The sequence below is a fragment of the Drosophila miranda genome (assembly GCF_003369915.1).
Source record: "Drosophila miranda strain MSH22 chromosome Y unlocalized genomic scaffold, D.miranda_PacBio2.1 Contig_Y1_pilon, whole genome shotgun sequence".
Classification (NCBI taxonomy): domain Eukaryota; kingdom Metazoa; phylum Arthropoda; class Insecta; order Diptera; family Drosophilidae; genus Drosophila; species Drosophila miranda.
Genome location: NW_022881603.1, coordinates 46,820,514 through 46,840,038, shown reverse-complemented (window position 1 = coordinate 46,840,038; position 19,525 = coordinate 46,820,514). Strand labels below are relative to the sequence as shown.

The following is a 19,525-nucleotide window of genomic DNA, read 5'->3' as shown; positions in this document are numbered from 1 at the left end:
TTGATATCTCCGTCGAAACACGGTTCTTTCAGACATCGTTCAACACCTACTAGCCTTATTGATTTTTTTAACTTAATCCACAGTGGTTTTCAAAGTGGTTTGCAGATGGATGTAGTTTTTACGGACCTTAGCAAGGCATTCGATTCTGTGAACCATGCTCTGCTTATTCACAAGCTCTCTTTATTAGGGTTCCCAAAGAATCTTCTAGATTGGATTTTGTCCTGTCTCTCTAACCGTACTCGATGTGTTTTCTTTTCTAATGTGTTGTCAACTATTGTTAATGTTACTTCAGGAGTGCCACAGGGAAGTCATCTGGGCGCGCTTCTGTTTATTTTATTTGTGAATGACCTTCCGCAAGTTATAACATACTCTAATACACTAATGTATGCTGATGATGTTAAAATCTGTCTGCCTTATTTGTATTTGTATCTGTATTTGCACATACGCCTTCAAATGGAACTACTATTGTGGTGTTCAACTACCTCCAACTACTTCCTTTTCTGAACCTTTCTAAATGCAAACTTATGACATTTTCCGTCGCGCTCCACATTTTGTCCCATACGTTCCAGGAAATCATGTCCTAGAGCGAATTTCGAGTTCAAATGACCTCGGAGTCCTATTTGATCATAAGATGTGTTCTAACAGCCATATAGCCGCAACAGTAAATAAAGCTAAGGGTGTTTTAGCGTTCATCAAGCGTTGGTCCAAGGAGTTTGACGACCCGTGACGAAACAACTATATACATATCTTGCTAGTACGTCCGGTATTGGAGTATTGAGCAGCAGGTTGTTATTGGATCGGTGCAAAAGCAATTTTTAACGTTTGCTCTGCGTAACTTAAACTGGTGCTCAGGTAGAATCTTACCACCCTACCGATCAAGACTAAATCTTATTGACCTGGCGTCGTTGCACCATCAATTAAATGAATAAATAGTGAACTTGGGTCTGCTGTCTGTTCTCTGTATTGCTAGCTTCCTTCTTACACGGTTTGCCACTCTCCTGTACACTCTGTCAACCTGTGGGTCGTTGGTCCTGAGTCACTGGAGGAGTAGCATCCTTTCGATCTCGCTCGAAGTGCCGCCTTTGTCACTTCCAGTTTGTGACGTTCGAGTGCTTTGTGTGCCGTAGGTGGCAGCAGCTGGAGAAGCGACATAGAATATAAAGAATAAAATATAATAATAATAATACAAACATCAGACGAAAAAAAATATTTTTTTTTAAATAATAACACCGCAGCTTTGACCGATTTTAGTGAAGTTTTGTTATTATATTTAGTAGATCTTTATTTAGTAGATAAGTAAGATATTTTTTACCTTCCAACCACTAACCATACATTTTAATCATGATAATATTATATTTTGTATGAACAATGTTGAAATATCCCATACAAAATGTAAACATATTCAGGAAATCTATTTGCATTTGTGTGTGTTTTGTGTGTTTGTGACTGTGAAAAGTTTTCATATAGAGAAAATGGCATCGTTCGGAGCAACAGAAATAGTATTGCGGCAAATGGTTTACCATCTAGTACAGATATAAAAATCTCGTGTCGCGTTGCCTGTGGCTCCCAAACGACTTGACCAATTTTTATGAAATTTTTCTAACCGATACTCAAAATGAGTATTGGGGTATATTAGATTTGTGGTAAAAGTGGATGTGTGTAACGTCCAGAAGGAATCGTTGCCGACCCTATAAAGTATATATATTCTTGATCAGCATCAATAGCCGAGTCGATTGAGCCCAGTCTGTCTGTCCGCCCGTTCGTCTGTCCGTCCGTCCATCTGTCCGTCCCCTTCAGCGCCTAGTGCTCAAAGACTATAAGAGCTAGAGCAACGATGTCTTGGATCCAGACTTCTGTGATATGTCACTGCTACAAAAATATTTCAAAACATCGCCCCGCCCACTTCCGCCCCCACAAAGGACGAAAATCTGGGGCATCCACAAATCTCAGAGACTATTAACGCTAGAGTAACCAAATTTAATAGCCGCACTCCTATTAGATCTCACTTTAAAACGTATATCTCAAAATTTCGACCCACCCCCTTCCGCCCACAGAAAGGACGAAAATCTGTTGCATCCACAATATTGTAGATTCGAGAAAACCAAAAACGCAGAATCATAGATAACGACCATATCTATCAGATTGCTGAATCTGGATCAGATCAGATAATTTTTATAGCCAAAAGGAACAAATCAATTTGCAGTGGCTATGCAGCGCCCGACGTCACGCTCAGACTGATTTTCTGTCTCTTTCGCACGCACTCTTTGTCGTGTCGTTTAATATTAGGGGCGTCTGCCGGAGGAGAGCCATACTGACTAAGTAACGTGTATACATGTAGAGTTGCGGTGTCCGCAGCAACTCACAACGTTCCCCCTCGTTTTTTGTATATTTAGTACCTATGCGAATAGGTTATAAGCTATATTTCATCATCCTGCCAACTTCACCATTTTTTAATAGAGATATCAGTCTTTGTTGAGACAACGAGCTTTTTCGCTGACAATAATTGTTAAATAATTTAACAATTTAATGAATTTGGAAACGGTATTATTTCTATTTGTTGGTAATTGCTAATTTGTGTGTTGAGGGTGGCCGAAGATGCCAGAGCCTTTAAAAATAGTATTAAAGAGTGATACACTTGGATGAGGCAAGCGAGCCGATCTCGAGCCAAAGTAATAAATTGGGGACGAAAAAGGTCTGTTCTCCAACTATATCAAGCGGTAGCTGACTAGAGCAGGCGCAGCTGCTGACGACATAGCGACGGCAAAGGAAAGAAAAGATAAAAGAGCGAGCAAAGATAAAGAATAGTTAATGAAATGAGAGCATGGTGCTGAGCGAGCAAAGGCAAAGATACGTTTACGTATGCAAATGACCAAAATGGTTCAGAAAATGAATAAGATAGGAAATAGAAAGATGAGTAAAGAATTTACACTCGGGTTTCGCCCGGACATACTCCCCCGTGCAAGGATGCCTTTCACCTCATCTCGTACATGCAATAGACATAATTTTGCAAGTGATCTTTGGCTAACACCTGTAGAAATCCTGATCAAGGCGGCTCGAGAACGCCATCATATCCTGGAATGAGCTCGAGGATTCTCGCTAGAGGCCAGTTCAGCAGAGGGAAGTTCTCGTCCTTAATAAGAACGACATTTTTGACGTGAAGCTCAAGGTTCCGGGTGCGCCACTTCGTTCTTTCTTGAAGACTGGTTAAATAAGATTGGCGCCAGCGAGACCAAAAGATTTGCTGAAGCTGTCTGACCTTCTGCCAACGGTCCAAGCGATCGACGTTTAAATGAACCAAGTTCGGCTCCAAGAAGGTTGTGATAGGGGCGCCAAGCGGAAAATGGCTGGGCGGGAGTACATCGAGATCTGCAGGGTTCTCTGAAAGAGGAAACAATGGCCCTGATTTAATGATTGCACAGATGTTGCACGCGAGAGTGCGCAGCTCATCAAATCCAAGAAGCAAGGATCCAAGGTCACGTCGAAGATGATATTCAGCAAGCTTGACTGCCGCCTCCCACAATCCTCCGAAATGTGGCGATCTGGGAGGAATGAAACGCCAATCGATGCAATCGTTGAGACAAGCTTGATGCACGGCTTCCTGACGACTGTCGCATAGGAATAGCGACTTAAATTCCACCAGTTCGTTCCGCGCTTCAACAAAATTTATGGCATTGTCTGACCAAATACGAATCGGTCTTCCACGGGTGCAAATAAAACGGCGAAGAGCAGACAGGAGCTTCTACATTGTAAGATCCTTCGCACGCTCGATGTGAACCGCCTTAGTGGAGAAGCATATAAAAATTCTCATGTTACACTTAAGTGGAACGGACCGCAATAGTCCACGCCGGTAACTAAAAATGCACGAGATTCGCTAACTCTGTCCACCGGAAGATCTGCCATTATTTGCTCGAGAGTTCGAGAGTCACTATAAAGCATCTGACACACTTTTGGATTACGTGACCAAATACGAATCGGTTTTCCACGGGTGCAAAAAAAACGGCGAAGAGCAGACAGGAGCTTCGACGTTGTAAGATCCTTCGCAAGCACGATGTGAACCGCCTTAGTGGAGAAGCATATAAAAATGCTCATGTAACACTTAGGTGGAACGGACCGCAATAGTCCACGCCGGTAACTAAAAATGCACGAGATTCTAACTCTGTCCACCGGAAGATCTGCCATCATTTGCTCGAGAGTTCGAGGCTTCACTCTAAAGCATCTGACACACTTTTGGATTACGTTTGCCACCGATTGGACAGTACGTTTGACGAATGATGGCTAATAGCGACTGGGGTCCAGCGTGAAGATGTTTTTCGTGTAAGTGCCGTATCAGAGCAGAAGTGATGGAATGATTTCTGGACAATATTAGGGGATGCCGTGCCGTGCCGTGAAGTCCAAGGTAGAGTTTTTAAGACGCGAAAGCGAGGCGATCGAGCTTGAAGCCTTGATGTCCTTTCGGGTTTCCAGGGCTCTTATTTCAGTAGATAGACGAGATTGCTGTCCGCAAGTCCTCCACAGTTATTCCAGACTTTCGTCGATGAATTTACAAACTTTGATTCTTCAACCAAATATCTTGACGCGCAGTTTGTAATTAGTATGTTTTTTCGTGCCTCCAAAACCGGCTCTGGAAGAGCAGACATTGATTGATTCTTACTGGCTGTCAAGTATGTAGGTCCATACTTCCAAAGATGAGAATTGATGAGCTCAGCGGGTAATGATCCTCGAGAAAGCATATCGGCAAGCATTCCAGATGTGAGTTCCTGAATAACAGAAATTCTGTTAGCGACCAAAATATTGAAGTTGGATGACCATTTCTTGATCCAAGCCAAAACGACTGTGGAGTCACACCAGCAATAATAAGAGCAATTTAAGTTCACCAAATACACTTCATGCATAAGCTGAGCGAGTAGGGCTGCACCACATAATTCCATCTGAAAGATAGAAGATTTGCCTTGACTCCATTGTCGTCTTGCGAAACAGCGTAGATGCAAGCTTCGTAAGCACTCATGAGTGCATGATTTCGTTCGTTCTCTTTCGTACTGACCAGACGTGTTTTTGTTTTGCGCTCCGCTTCCTTTCCATTTATTTTGCAAATACAGCCGGTGTTTTTGAAAATAAACCTTGATAAATCCCCACTTAACCTAAAGTAAAAAATCTGTTCTTTAACGCGAGTGTATGCCTATTATTTGCATAAAAATTTAATTTTTGATATAAATTCTGTGCGTTTGTTATTCGTTTGTTTGTGTGTTGCTTTCTGTAAGTAAGATACTCTTATCCCGTAGCCTTTGCTGTATCTATCACTCTCTTCCTAACTCAAACAACTGTTCTTTCTCTATCGCTCTTTAAACGTTCCGAGCAATAGCGCTCTCTGTTTAGTAGCTCTCGCTATAACCGCTCTCCAACCTGCTCTCTTTTTTCAATAATTCCGCTTTGAGCGTTGTCTGGCATATTGGTCAATTGATACCAATTTGTTTGAAATTTTTTTTTGCAAAATTTTTAAATAAATAAATAATAAAAATTGAATATGCTGTGGTCTGCGCCAAAAAAACTTGTAAGAAGCAGATCACCCACGATTAGCCGAATGTCCTCTGCTGGCTCTGCGACAGCGTAGTGCACGCAAAATGCGCTGGATTTTCTGGCCTCGTGAGTGATGCTATAGCCAAACGTAATGGGTTGCATTATTGTTGCGAGGCATGCCGTGCGGTGGAGAAGGATATGGTGGCATTTATGAGGCAGACGCGGAAGGGCTTTAAGGAGCTGACCGTTGGCTTTAAAAAGCAGTACGATCGGCTCCTAGCCATAGAGTCTCAATTTGGTAGTCTGCAGCTGCTGAATAAGTCTCCGAGGCGTAAAAGGGTCTGTGGTATGCACATATCGAGAGCTCACTATGCTCAACACTATGTCCAATATATACCAATAAGCATAAAAAAGGAGACAACGACATTTAGTCTTTGTTACATAAACATATTTTACGTTCAAGTGCAGTCCAAGTATCCGAAATATGATCGGCAGTGTAATGTCTCCTCTTCCAGGCTGAGGTAAGCTCAGTCCTGTCCAGGGGTCTTCCTACAAGAAATTTGTAGTTCGCAGGAACTCCGAAGGGGGGTCGGCTCGTCTTACTGGGCGGACGTGAGGGTCGAGAAGGGGCGCGGGGCGAGGCTTCGGGAGCTTACGGTTAGAGGTGGGGGTAATGTGTTAGCCCGGTGGGGAGTTGTCACCGGCTAATGGTTCGTGTCTCGGGAGCTTATGACTAAACGCGGGGCAATGTGTTGGTGTGGAGGGCGTTCTTATCGGCTAATTGTCTGTGCTTCGGGAGCTTACAGTTCGAGGTGGGGGCAATGTGTTGGTATGGGAATGTGGGATTGGCTTTCGTGAAATGGTAAGTGAAACGATATGGGGAAGGAGTCTCTTTATTGATGGTACATTTATCGTATGCATTCTCTGTTCTTAAGTCTAAGTAACGATATATTTAAGGGAAACTAGAGATATAAAAAGGGGAAAAATGAGGCGGTGACGATCCCGCGATGCAGCGCGCTGTGACGAACCTTCTTAAGGTTCGTTACGCCCCCCTCTTTCTTCCGGGAGGAGGTCGACGCAGACAGGCGCGGCCCGGGATCGCTTGTGGACCCGGTAGCACTGGTCCCAGGACCAGCTTCGGAATTGGAGCCTCTCCGTTTCCAGTAGCCGCTGGTGTTTCTCCTCGATGAGGACCGCCGGTAGGGCTTGGCCGGGGGTGTTCACCTGCCAATCTGCCGGCGCGATTACCCACTGGGTGGGCTGGTTTAGCTCTTCGATCAGGGAGAAGTCCGCTGGACTTTGCTCCTCCCGCGTTGATTCGGCTTGAAGAAATCGTAGGATTTCCTCCAAGTCGCAGTCCGCCAGTAACTCATCCTGTCCTTCCCACTCTATAGTTTGGGGGGTCGCCGCCCTCTTCTCCGCAGCGGGTTGTTTCACCCTCCGTAGGGTCATGGTGGGGTACCCGCTGTCCGGCCCCGTTTCTCACTCCTCCTCAGGTTCGGTCAGCTCCGCTTGTTGAACCGGAGCGTTTCCACCTTTTGTAGTCCAGGTGGGCCATTCAGTGGGAGGGCCTTGCGCTGCCTTCGCGTGGGGCGCTTCGGCGTGTGTCGGCGCGACTGCCGCTGGCTCTCCCGGGCTGTCGGTGCGCGGGGGAAGATCTGACGCGGGCGTCGCCGGCCGCGCTTCGGCGTGCATCGACGTGGCCGCCGCTTGCTCTTCGGGAGGATTGGGGCGTCTAGCTCCATATCCGCGTATATGTCCCCATCGGAGGTGTGGGGTTCTTCGGCTACTCCTGACTTCGGGGCGGCTTCCTCGTCCGCCTTGGCCGCGGACTCCGGGGAGCAGGGCGCGGCTCGTCGCTTAGACGGCGGCGGCGACCACAGGTTCTCTCGACGGAACCTAGATGGTCGGCGGGAGAACAGCGGGGGGCTGTCTCGGGGACCCTCGTGGTCCGCTGGCCCTGCCTCGTCGGCGTCTAGCTCCATATTCGCGTATATGTCCCCATCGGAGGTGTGGGGTGCTTCGGCTACTCCTGACTTCGGGGCGGCTTCCTCGTCCGCCTTGGCCGCGGACTCCGGGGAGCAGGGCGCGCTCGTCGCTTAGACGGCGGCGGCGACCACAAGTTTCTTTCGACGGAACCTAGATGGTCGGTGGGAGAACAGCGGGGGGCTGTCTCGGGGACCCTCGTGGTCCGCTGGCTCTGCCTCTTCGGCGTCTAGCTCAATATCCGCGTATATGTCCCCATCGGAGGTGTGGGGTGCTTCGGCTACTCCTGACTTCGGGGCGGCTTCCTCGTCCGCCTTGGCCGCGGACACCGGGGAGCAGAGCGCGGCTCGTCGCTTAGACGGCGGCGGCGACCACAGGTTCTCTCGACGGAACCTAGATGGTCGGCGGGAGCACAGCGGGGGGCTGTCTCGGGGACCCTCGTGGTCCGCTGGCCCTGCCTCGTCGGCGTCTAGCTCCATATTCGCGTATATGTCCCCATCGGAGGTGTGGGGTGCTTCGGCTACTCCTGACTTCGGGGCGGCTTCCTCGTCCGCCTTGGCCGCGGACTCCGGGGAGCAGGGCGCGCTCGTCGCTTAGACGGCGGCGGCGACCACAAGTTTCATTCGACGGAACCTAGATGGTCGGTGGGAGAACAGCGGGGGGCTGTCTCGGGGACCCTCGTGATCCGCTGGCCCTGCCTAGTCGGCGTCTAGCTCCATATCCGCGTATATGCCCCCATCGGAGGTGTGGGGTTCTTCGGCTACTCCTGACTGCGGGGCTACTCCTCGTCCGCCTTGGCCGCGGACTCCGGTTCCTCGGTGTCGGAGAATTCCGTGTGGTCTATGACTTCGGGTAACTCTGCTGATGCAGCGGCTCCCTGGTGCGCCTTAGCTGGGGTGTTCTCGGTGGCGTTCATGGCTGGTTCTTCGGTGCGTAGAGGTCGGGGAGGGGGAGAGTGTTTATTTTCTATTTAATCTACTTTAATCTTCTTTATTCTAGGGCCTCCCAGGGGGCGTGACGAAAACTTACATTGTTTTGGTTCTTGTATTAAAGGGTTTGATCAAATCACATAGCTCGCTCGGCGTTCGGAATCTGACTTATTTCGCGTATTTCTAACGTTATGCATTTCCCTCTGTTGACAGCGCGACTCACGGGAGCCGGTGTCAGCGGGCTTGCAATTCTGTAACCTAAGCTATGGTAAATGGATCCGTGGGACGATTATGAATGTTTTGGGGCATGGGTTTATGAATGTGTGTAATGAGTGTAATGTATGAATCTGCCGAATTGACATTTATATATATTTTTTCATCTTTATTTTTCTCTCTTTTCTTTTCTTTTGGATATTTCATTTTCGTCGTCTTTACTCTTCGTAACTTCCGTTTTACGGTCAGCGCAGCTATGCGTCGCACGCGGGCTCCGATCGGATTTCGGGCGCCGATGGGCCGGGTGTAGGGCCAGCTCTTATTGCTGGGCTCGGCCGGCCTCTAGGCATGTATCGCCGCGGGAAGGCTCTGCCGGGGGCGACAGTACCGCGGGCCGTCTCTGTTGTTCTGGCCGGTTCGTCCTTGGCTGGGGGGCTACGGGGGGCGGCCTCCCCGTCTTGAGCTGTATATTCGTTCCGAAGGCCTTGGGATTTAAGGCGGCGGTATAGCACCCAGATAATGGCGCAGAGAGGGATGGCGACGGCGAGGGTGAACAAATAGGAGGCGGCGCTCCTTATCGTCACCGTCTCGCTCAGGTCGTCGATGTAGTTTGAATTTTGCAGGCTTAACTCCCGTAGGAACGGCAAGCTTAGCTTTTCCTTGTGTGCCGTCACGTTTATTCGAGTCATCGCCGGTACCACCGCCTTTCTTTTGGAGTCGCCGAGGTGATTCACGTACCAGGTCCCATTAAACGAGACCCGGTGGGAATACGTAACCAGGTACGATCCCGAGATTGCTTGGGTGGTCCCCGCCTCATCCACAACGGTGAACCTTGCGTCGTTGACGATGATGGTGCCGTGGTCTACCACGACGATCGGATCCAAGTGACCGGGCGAGGTCGCGCAGTGTGCGACGGACCCGGCCACCATCTGCTGAGCGCAGGTGATCCCCTCGCGTTCTCTGCAAAACGTGGCGCCGATGGTGGCTTCGCAATCCCCAATGTTGAGAGTTTGGGGCCCGTATTCTGCCACGATGTCTCCCTCGCTGAAATCCAGTATCTTGTTCTGATGTTGGACCGGGAAAATACGCATTTTCCTACAGACCAGCTTCGGTTGGGGAAACTTGATGAGAAAGTGGAGTAGGTCTGCGCTCTGGAAGACGCTAATGTTTGACGTTAGCGAGGTGTTGCTCGCCCAATTCCTTAATGTCAGCGCCTTCCAGAAGGGCGGGGCTGATCACGTTGATCTTGGCCAGAGTTAAGGCCAGGATGAGGTCTTCCAGATCCGTTATAATGATCCTGTTCCGGGCTATTATGTCTTCGGCCCGGTCGGCGTTTTCCTCCTTGGCAATGTGGTTCACAAGGCGGGTCAGCTCGTTGATCCGGGTTTGAATCCTGGAGTTGATTTCGCAGTTAGCAGAGTGAGGAAAATCAGTAGGTCCTTCATGTTGTATGGTTTTGTGTTATCTTCAGATGCGTTTGGGTTGGGATCGATTCGACCGTCCGGGTGTGGTGGCGGAATGGCACTGATCGGTGATGGTGGGGTCTCGGACTGCCGAAGACGCTTGTCGCGGGCTACGCCGTCGGCCGACCTATTGTCGGTACCTTTTGGGATCCGGGCAGTCGTCGCTTGCCTCGCTCGGGTTTTCCGCGGTACGGGCGCCCCTTTTTCCCCCTTTTCCCTTCGTTTCAGCCGGTACCTGTGTCCCTGTCGTGGTCCGGCGCTTGTTCGGCGGTACCTGGGTCGTCTGCCTCCCCGGCACGTTCGTCGGGTTCGCGGTCGTGGAATTCTCTCAGATCGTTGATGTTGGCGACCTTCCGTTTCCGGCTGCTCGGGTGCTGCAGCTGAACGATGTTTGGCGACGGGAAGCCCTTCACGCGATAGGGTGCAAATTTAGGGGCCAGTTTTACCGCGAAGCCTTCGGCGGCGTTTGAGAGGTGGTGCTGCCGTAGAAATACTAGCGAACCGATCGTGGGATGCCACTGTCGTCGGCGAAGGTTGTAGTGCCTCCCTTGTTCTTGGCTGGCCCTTTGAATGTTATTTCTGACGATGGCGAACACTTCTTTTAGCCTGGCGGCCTTACTCATAGGAGTTTCCTGGGCGCTTCCCGTCCCCGGCGTGACCTCGTCGTATAAGGCGCCGGGCAGTCGGGGCTCTCTTCCGTGTAGGAGGAAGGCCGGGCTGAATCCGGTAGTCTCCGAGACGTTCGAGTTGATCGTCAGCAAGATTCTGAGTTCTGGCAAGAGTTCGTCCCACGTGTTTTGGTGATCGTCCACGAATTGGGCGATCATCGTCTTCACGGTCCGGTTTGCCCTTTCCGTCGGGTTCTCTTGTGGACAATAGGGCGCGGTGTGTTGGAGTTCCACCCCGGCGGTGTGCAGGAAGGTCTTGAACGACCGACTGGTGAACTGGGTGCCATTGTCACAGACAAACAGCTTCGGAACACCGAAGCTACTCAGTATGCGTTCCCTGAAAGCTCGTTCGAGGCTAGCCGTCGTTGCCTTCTTAAGGGGCACCAGTTCGACCCATTTGGAGAAGGTGTCAAAGAAAACTAGCAGGATGGCGTTCCCCCGCTTGGATCGAGGTAACGGTCCGACGAAGTCGGCGCACAGGGTGGCGAAGGGTTCCTCGGCCTTGCGAGTGAGCATCTTGCCCACTGGCTTGCGTTGCGTAGCCTTGAACTTCTGGCAGCTCACGCAACCGCGGATATATCGCCTCACGTCGCGATAAAATCCCGGCCAATAATACCTCTGGGATTTCCTCGTGATAGTCTTTCGTACGCCGAGGTGGCCTGCCGTCGGTTGGTCGTGGCACTCGCGGAGGACTCTCGCTCGGCAGTCCTTGGGCACGCAGAGCTTCCATGACACGTGGTCGTCATCGTCGGCTCCGTGCCCCAGGTTTCGGTACAGCTGCCCGTTTTCGTACGTGTAGTCCGGGTATTTTTGGGGCTCGTCGTGAACTTGTTGGATCATCCTTCTGAGCCACGGGCAGGTCGTGCTCTCTTCTTCGAAGCGCGAAAGGGATTCCAAAGGGATGCCTAGAGAGCGCGTCGGCGACCACGTTCTGGTTGCCGGCTCGATAATGTACGTTGTATTGGTACTGCTGCAGCTCCAGCGCTCATCTCGCCACTCTCCCGTAGGGGCTCTCAAGGGTGTTTAGCCATTTCAGTGCGAGATGGTCGGTCACCACGTCGAACCGGTATCCTTCCAAGTAACAACGCAATTTCCGGATTGCCCATATGACGGCCAGGCATTCTTTGTCGGTGGCCGAATAATTCTCCTCTGCCTTATTAATTCGTCGACTGACGTAGGCGATGACGCGTTCCTTCCCTTCGATCTCTTGGGTGAGGACCGCGCCCACACCAACGTTGCTCGCGTCGGTCTGCAGGGAGAATTTGACGTTGTAGTCCGGGCAGGTGAGCACCGGGGCGATGGTGAGTCGTATTTTGAGTTCGTCGAAGGAGTCCTGTTGTTCCTGTCCCCATGCCCATGTTCTCCCTTTCTTTAGTAGCAATGACATTGGTTGCACTATGGTGGCGAAATAGGAGACGAATCGACGATACCAGCCCGCCATGCCTATGCATTGTCGCAATTCCTTCAGGTTAGTGGGCGGCCTCAGGTCTTTGACGGCCGCTATTTTGTCACGGTCGGTATGAATGCCTTCCTCGCTGACCATGTGACCCAGGTATTTTATCCGGCGTTGGAAAAATACGCATTTGTCCGCGTTGATCCGCAGATTGGCCCGGCGCAGTCGCGAGAAGACTCTCTTGACGTTGTGCAAATGTTCCGACGATGACGATGTCGTCCAGATAAACGAAAGCCAAGGGTTCCATGTCTGCGCCGATGACCTTGTCGAGGGTACGCTGGAACGTGGCCCCCGCGGAATGTAACCCGAAAGGCATCACCTTCCACTGATAGAGGCCTCTTCCGGGCACCGTGAACGCCGTGGCCTCCTTACTACCATGGGCTATCGGTATCTGCCAGTATCCATTCTTCAGATCGAGCGTGGTGATGAACCACGCGTTTCGGAGTCTTTCCAGTATATAGTTTATCCTCGGCAACGAGTACGCGTCCGGGATCGAATGTTCTTTTAGTTGCCGATAGTCCACACACATGCGCCACCTCCCGTCCTTTTTGCGGACGAGGACAATAGGGGCGCTGTGGGGACTTCGCGAGGGCTCGATCAGGCCTTCTGCTATCAACTGGTCGACCTGCTCGTCGATGATCCGACGCATGGCCGGATTCTTTGGGTAGTACCGTTGTTTAATGGTACGCTGGTCCCTCATAACTATCGTGTGCTCCGTGAGGTCCGCGGTCCCTTGGAGGCCTGCGAGATCCGGCAGCTCTTCGTCCACGAATTTCTGGATTTGCGGCGCCACGTCGGGAGGCCAGGGATCGGGGACTCTTTCCGGCTCCTCTTCGCTTAACCGGCTGGTTCCGGGAGCGGGGGTCTGGTCTCGGCCCTCGGGAGTATGGTCGTGTCGTACGCGCTTGCCGGTTCGATCCCACGAGGGTACTCCCTTATATTAGCGACCACCGGAGTAGTGTCGGGTGCAGGCAGGGCGTTTTTGGGACTCCGGCTGAATATGTGGGTCGTGTCGTATTCGGCGTGATGCACGAACATGATGCATAGACCAGTGGCTCGTTCAGGTGACGCAGATTTCCGCTCTGGGGCCTACTCTAGTAAAACCTTCGGCGACGCGGGGAGGGTGGCTCCAGCAGCGCCGCGTGGCGTTGGTGCTGATAAGTTGGTGTTCGACCACGGGCACATTTTCTATTTTCTATTTAATCTACTTTAATCTTCTTAATTCTAGGGCCTCCCAGGGGGCGTGACGAAAACTTACATTGTTTTGGTTCTTGTATTAAAGGGTTTGATCAAATCACATAGCTCGCTCGGCGTTCGGAATCTGACTTATTTCGCGTATTTCTAACGTTATGCATTTCCCTCTGTTGACAGCGCGACTCACGGGATCCGGTGTCAGCGGGCTTGCAATTCTGTAACCTAAGCTATGGTAAATGGATCCGTGGGACGATTATGAATGTTTTGGGGCATGGGTTTATGAATGTGTGTAATGAGTGTAATGTATGAATCTGCCGAATTGACATTTATATATATTTTTTCATCTTTATTTTTCTCTCTTTTCTTTTCTTTTGGATATTTCATTTTCGTCGTCTTTACTCTTCGTAACTTCCGTTTTACGGTCAGCGCAGCTATGCGTCGCACGCGGGCTCCGATCGGATTTCGGGCGCCGATGGGCCGGGTGTAGGGCCAGCTCTTATTGCTGGGCTCGGCCGGCCTCTAGGCATGTATCGCCGCGGGAAGGCTCTGCCGGGGGCGACAGTACCGCGGGCCGTCTCTGTTGTTCTGGCCGGTTCGTCCTTGGCTGGGGGGCTACGGGGGGCGGCCTCCCCGTCTTGAGCTGTATATTCGTTCCGAAGGCCTTGGGATTTAAGGCGGCGGTATAGCACCCAGATAATGGCGCAGAGAGGGATGGCGACGGCGAGGGTGAACAAATAGGAGGCGGCGCTCCTTATCGTCACCGTCTCGCTCAGGTCGTCGATGTAGTTTGAATTTTGCAGGCTTAACTCCCGTAGGAACGGCAAGCTTAGCTTTTCCTTGTGTGCCGTCACGTTTATTCGAGTCATCGCCGGTACCACCGCCTTTCTTTTGGAGTCGCCGAGGTGATTCACGTACCAGGTCCCATTAAACGAGACCCGGTGGGAATACGTAACCAGGTACGATCCCGAGATTGCTTGGGTGGTCCCCGCCTCATCCACAACGGTGAACCTTGCGTCGTTGACGATGATGGTGCCGTGGTCTACCACGACGATCGGATCCAAGTGACCGGGCGAGGTCGCGCAGTGTGCGACGGACCCGGCCACCATCTGCTGAGCGCAGGTGATCCCCTCGCGTTCTCTGCAAAACGTGGCGCCGATGGTGGCTTCGCAATCCCCAATGTTGAGAGTTTGGGGCCCGCATTCTGCCACGATGTCTCCCTCGCTGAAATCCAGTATCTTGTTCTGATGTTGGACCGGGAAAATACGCATTTTCCTACAGACCAGCTTCGGTTGGGGAAACTTGATGAGAAAGTGGAGTAGGTCTGCGCTCTGGAAGACGCTAATGTTTGACGTTAGCGAGGTGTTGCTCGCCCAATTCCTTAATGTCAGCGCCTTCCAGAAGGGCGGGGCTGATCACGTTGATCTTGGCCAGAGTTAAGGCCAGGATGAGGTCTTCCAGATCCGTTATAATGATCCTGTTCCGGGCTATTATGTCTTCGGCCCGGTCGGCGTTTTCCTCCTTGGCAATGTGGTTCACAAGGCGGGTCAGCTCGTTGATCCGGGTTTGAATCCTGGAGTTGATTTCGCAGTTAGCAGAGTGAGGAAAATCAGTAGGTCCTTCATGTTGTATGGTTTTGTGTTATCTTCAGATGCGTTTGGGTTGGGATCGATTCGACCGTCCGGGTGTGGTGGCGGAATGGCACTGATCGGTGATGGTGGGGTCTCGGACTGCCGAAGACGCTTGTCGCGGGCTACGCCGTCGGCCGACCTATTGTCGGTACCTTTTGGGATCCGGGCAGTCGTCGCTTGCCTCGCTCGGGTTTTCCGCGGTACGGGCGCCCCTTTTTCCCCCTTTTCCCTTCGTTTCAGCCGGTACCTGTGTCCCTGTCGTGGTCCGGCGCTTGTTCGGCGGTACCTGGGTCGTCTGCCTCCCCGGCACGTTCGTCGGGTTCGCGGTCGTGGAATTCTCTCAGATCGTTGATGTTGGCGACCTTCCGTTTCCGGCTGCTCGGGTGCTGCAGCTGAACGATGTTTGGCGACGGGAAGCCCTTCACGCGATAGGGTGCAAATTTAGGGGCCAGTTTTACCGCGAAGCCTTCGGCGGCGTTTGAGAGGTGGTGCTGCCGTAGAAATACTAGCGAACCGATCGTGGGATGCCACTGTCGTCGGCGAAGGTTGTAGTGCCTCCCTTGTTCTTGGCTGGCCCTTTGAATGTTATTTCTGACGATGGCGAACACTTCTTTTAGCCTGGCGGCCTTACTCATAGGAGTTTCCTGGGCGCTTCCCGTCCCCGGCGTGACCTCGTCGTATAAGGCGCCGGGCAGTCGGGGCTCTCTTCCGTGTAGGAGGAAGGCCGGGCTGAATCCGGTAGTCTCCGAGACGTTCGAGTTGATCGTCAGCAAGATTCTGAGTTCTGGCAAGAGTTCGTCCCACGTGTTTTGGTGATCGTCCACGAATTGGGCGATCATCGTCTTCACGGTCCGGTTTGCCCTTTCCGTCGGGTTCTCTTGTGGACAATAGGGCGCGGTGTGTTGGAGTTCCACCCCGGCGGTGTGCAGGAAGGTCTTGAACGACCGACTGGTGAACTGGGTGCCATTGTCACAGACAAACAGCTTCGGAACACCGAAGCTACTCAGTATGCGTTCCCTGAAAGCTCGTTCGAGGCTAGCCGTCGTTGCCTTCTTAAGGGGCACCAGTTCGACCCATTTGGAGAAGGTGTCAAAGAAAACTAGCAGGATGGCGTTCCCCCGCTTGGATCGAGGTAACGGTCCGACGAAGTCGGCGCACAGGGTGGCGAAGGGTTCCTCGGCCTTGCGAGTGAGCATCTTGCCCACTGGCTTGCGTTGCGTAGCCTTGAACTTCTGGCAGCTCACGCAACCGCGGATATATCGCCTCACGTCGCGATAAAATCCCGGCCAATAATACCTCTGGGATTTCCTCGTGATAGTCTTTCGTACGCCGAGGTGGCCTGCCGTCGGTTGGTCGTGGCACTCGCGGAGGACTCTCGCTCGGCAGTCCTTGGGCACGCAGAGCTTCCATGACACGTGGTCGTCATCGTCGGCTCCGTGCCCCAGGTTTCGGTACAGCTGCCCGTTTTCGTACGTGTAGTCCGGGTATTTTTGGGGCTCGTCGTGAACTTGTTGGATCATCCTTCTGAGCCACGGGCAGGTCGTGCTCTCTTCTTCGAAGCGCGAAAGGGATTCCAAAGAGCGCGTCGGCGACCACGTTCTGGTTGCCGGCTCGATAATGTACGTTGTATTGGTACTGCTGCAGCTCCAGCGCTCATCTCGCCACTCTCCCGTAGGGGCTCTCAAGGGTGTTTAGCCATTTCAGTGCGAGATGGTCGGTCACCACGTCGAACCGGTATCCTTCCAAGTAACAACGCAATTTCCGGATTGCCCATATGACGGCCAGGCATTCTTTGTCGGTGGCCGAATAATTCTCCTCTGCCTTATTAATTCGTCGACTGACGTAGGCGATGACGCGTTCCTTCCCTTCGATCTCTTGGGTGAGGACCGCGCCCACACCAACGTTGCTCGCGTCGGTCTGCAGGGAGAATTTGACGTTGTAGTCCGGGCAGGTGAGCACCGGGGCGATGGTGAGTCGTATTTTGAGTTCGTCGAAGGAGTCCTGTTGTTCCTGTCCCCATGCCCATGTTCTCCCTTTCTTTAGTAGCAATGACATTGGTTGCACTATGGTGGCGAAATAGGAGACGAATCGACGATACCAGCCCGCCATGCCTATGCATTGTCGCAATTCCTTCAGGTTAGTGGGCGGCCTCAGGTCTTTGACGGCCGCTATTTTGTCACGGTCGGTATGAATGCCTTCCTCGCTGACCATGTGACCCAGGTATTTTATCCGGCGTTGGAAAAATACGCATTTGTCCGCGTTGATCCGCAGATTGGCCCGGCGCAGTCGCGAGAAGACTCTCTTGACGTTGTGCAAATGTTCCGACGATGACGATGTCGTCCAGATAAACGAAAGCCAAGGGTTCCATGTCTGCGCCGATGACCTTGTCGAGGGTACGCTGGAACGTGGCCCCCGCGGAATGTAACCCGAAAGGCATCACCTTCCACTGATAGAGGCCTCTTCCGGGCACCGTGAACGCCGTGGCCTCCTTACTACCATGGGCTATCGGTATCTGCCAGTATCCATTCTTCAGATCCAGCGTGGTGATGAACCACGCGTTTCGGAGTCTTTCCAGTATATAGTTTATCCTCGGCAACGAGTACGCGTCCGGGATCGAATGTTCTTTTAGTTGCCGATAGTCCACACACATGCGCCACCTCCCGTCCTTTTTGCGGACGAGGACAATAGGGGCGCTGTGGGGACTTCGCGAGGGCTCGATCAGGCCTTCTGCTATCAACTGGTCGACCTGCTCGTCGATGATCCGACGCATGGCCGGATTCTTTGGGTAGTACCTTTGTTTAATGGTACGCTGGTCCCTCATAACTATCGTGTGCTCCGTGAGGTCCGCGGTCCCTTGGAGGCCTGCGAGATCCGGCAGCTCTTCGTCCACGAATTTCTGGATTTGCGGCGCCACGTCGGGAGGCCAGGGATCGGGGACTCTTTCCGGCTCCTCTTCGCTTAACCGGCTGGTTCCGGGAGCGGGGGTCTGGTCTCGGCCCTCGGGGAGTATGGTCGTGTCGTACGCGCTTGCCGGTTCGATCCCACGAGGGTACTCCCTTATATTAGCGACCACCGGAGTAGTGTCGGGGGCAGGCAGGGCGTTTTTGGGACTCCGGCTGAATATGTGGGTCGTGTCGTATTCGGCGTGATGCACGAACATGATGCATAGACCAGTGGCTCGTTCAGGTGACGCAGATTTCCGCTCTGGGGCCTACTCTAGTAAAACCTTCGGCGACGCGGGGAGGGTGGCTCCAGCAGCGCCGCGTGGCGTTGGTGCTGATAAGTTGGTGTTCGACCACGGGCACATTCGTGCCCCGGTTGGTGTCTCGAGTGGCCGTTGCTCCTATTCCCGGTTCTCGGCTGGGAAAACTTCGGGCAGTAAGGACGATTTCGGATTTGGGAGTTTCCGTTATCGAAAGGGCTGTGTTACCGCGTTCGCTCGTCGGGGCGGCTAAAGTGGTCGTTGTATTCGGCGCTATGCCGCTGGGCGATCGTCGCCGCCGTTGGGGTTCGATCGTTGCTCCGTGCTCTCCACCACTCGTCGAGGACGTTGGACCGGGGGTCCTGGTGGGTCTGTCCGCGTTCCTTGTTGTCTTACCCGGGATTGAGCCCTGGTTGGACGACCTGGGGTCTGGGCGTTCCGTCGGGGTCCTGGGCTTCGTGTTCACGATTCCTTGTTTGCGTGGCGTATCGTTCGTCGCCTTGGGTTTCGAAGGCGCGTGTTCCGGGGTGTGCACCTGACTGGCGGTAACTACCGGCGTATTTGTCGCGGGGCGACTGTCGCGGGAGGCGTGGCCGGCTTCGCCGCAGCGGCGACAGGCCATCCGTGGGTTGGCGATGGGGGTGGTGACCATGCGGTGAGCGAGTTCCTGTGCTGGAGAGTCGGGTCGGTTTGACGATGGTCTTCTTGCCGGTCCTGCCGTGTCCCATTGGGGCTTCCGAAAGGAGGTCCGATTTGCTTCGACCTCGTTTTGCGTCTGGTGCGTCGTCGGTCTAGTGTATCTTGGGCCGGGCCGAGGGGCAGTGGGAGCAGTGGAGTTATTCCGCTCTTGGATGGATTCGAACTCCGTAGCCAACATCGTTAGTTGGGCCAAGCTTCGCAGTTCGTGTCTTCGCACGTATAGTTAATATGCCGGCAGAGTATTATTATAGATCCTGTTAAGCTCTTGGGCATCATCGTATCCGGCGTGGTGCATGAGCAACCTGAGCTCGATCATGAAGTCCTTGAATAATTCGCCCGTCGCTTGCTTGCGGGCTCGGATCCGATCCTCTAACTGTTCGAAATACCGCGGCGGGAGGAAAAAGACCAAAAATTCTTTTCCAGCGGCTGGCTCGGTCGATAAGGATTTCCGCCATAGCTCGAGGCAAGTGGTTGGTGTCTATCCCGTACGAAAGCGCGCGCTGTTATATATGTATATATATATGTATATATATATATATATATATATATACGTCAATATATGAAAGGAAATTTATT

The 19,525-nt window shown here is 52.4% G+C and overlaps 1 protein-coding gene across 1 annotated transcript; it reads right to left on the bottom strand.

The window, feature by feature from the left end:
- Window positions 1–6,987: 6,987 nt before the first annotated feature.
- Window positions 6,988–8,756, bottom strand: LOC117191392. Its single transcript, XM_033396276.1, has 2 exons — window positions 8,530–8,756; window positions 6,988–8,424 (listed from the first exon to the last, which is right to left on the bottom strand). The coding sequence occupies exon 2, from the start codon at window positions 7,497–7,499 to the stop codon at window positions 7,017–7,019; it is 483 nt and encodes a 160-aa protein (XP_033252167.1). The 5' UTR covers window positions 7,500–8,424; window positions 8,530–8,756; the 3' UTR covers window positions 6,988–7,016.
- Between the last annotated feature and the right edge of the window lie 10,769 nt (window positions 8,757–19,525).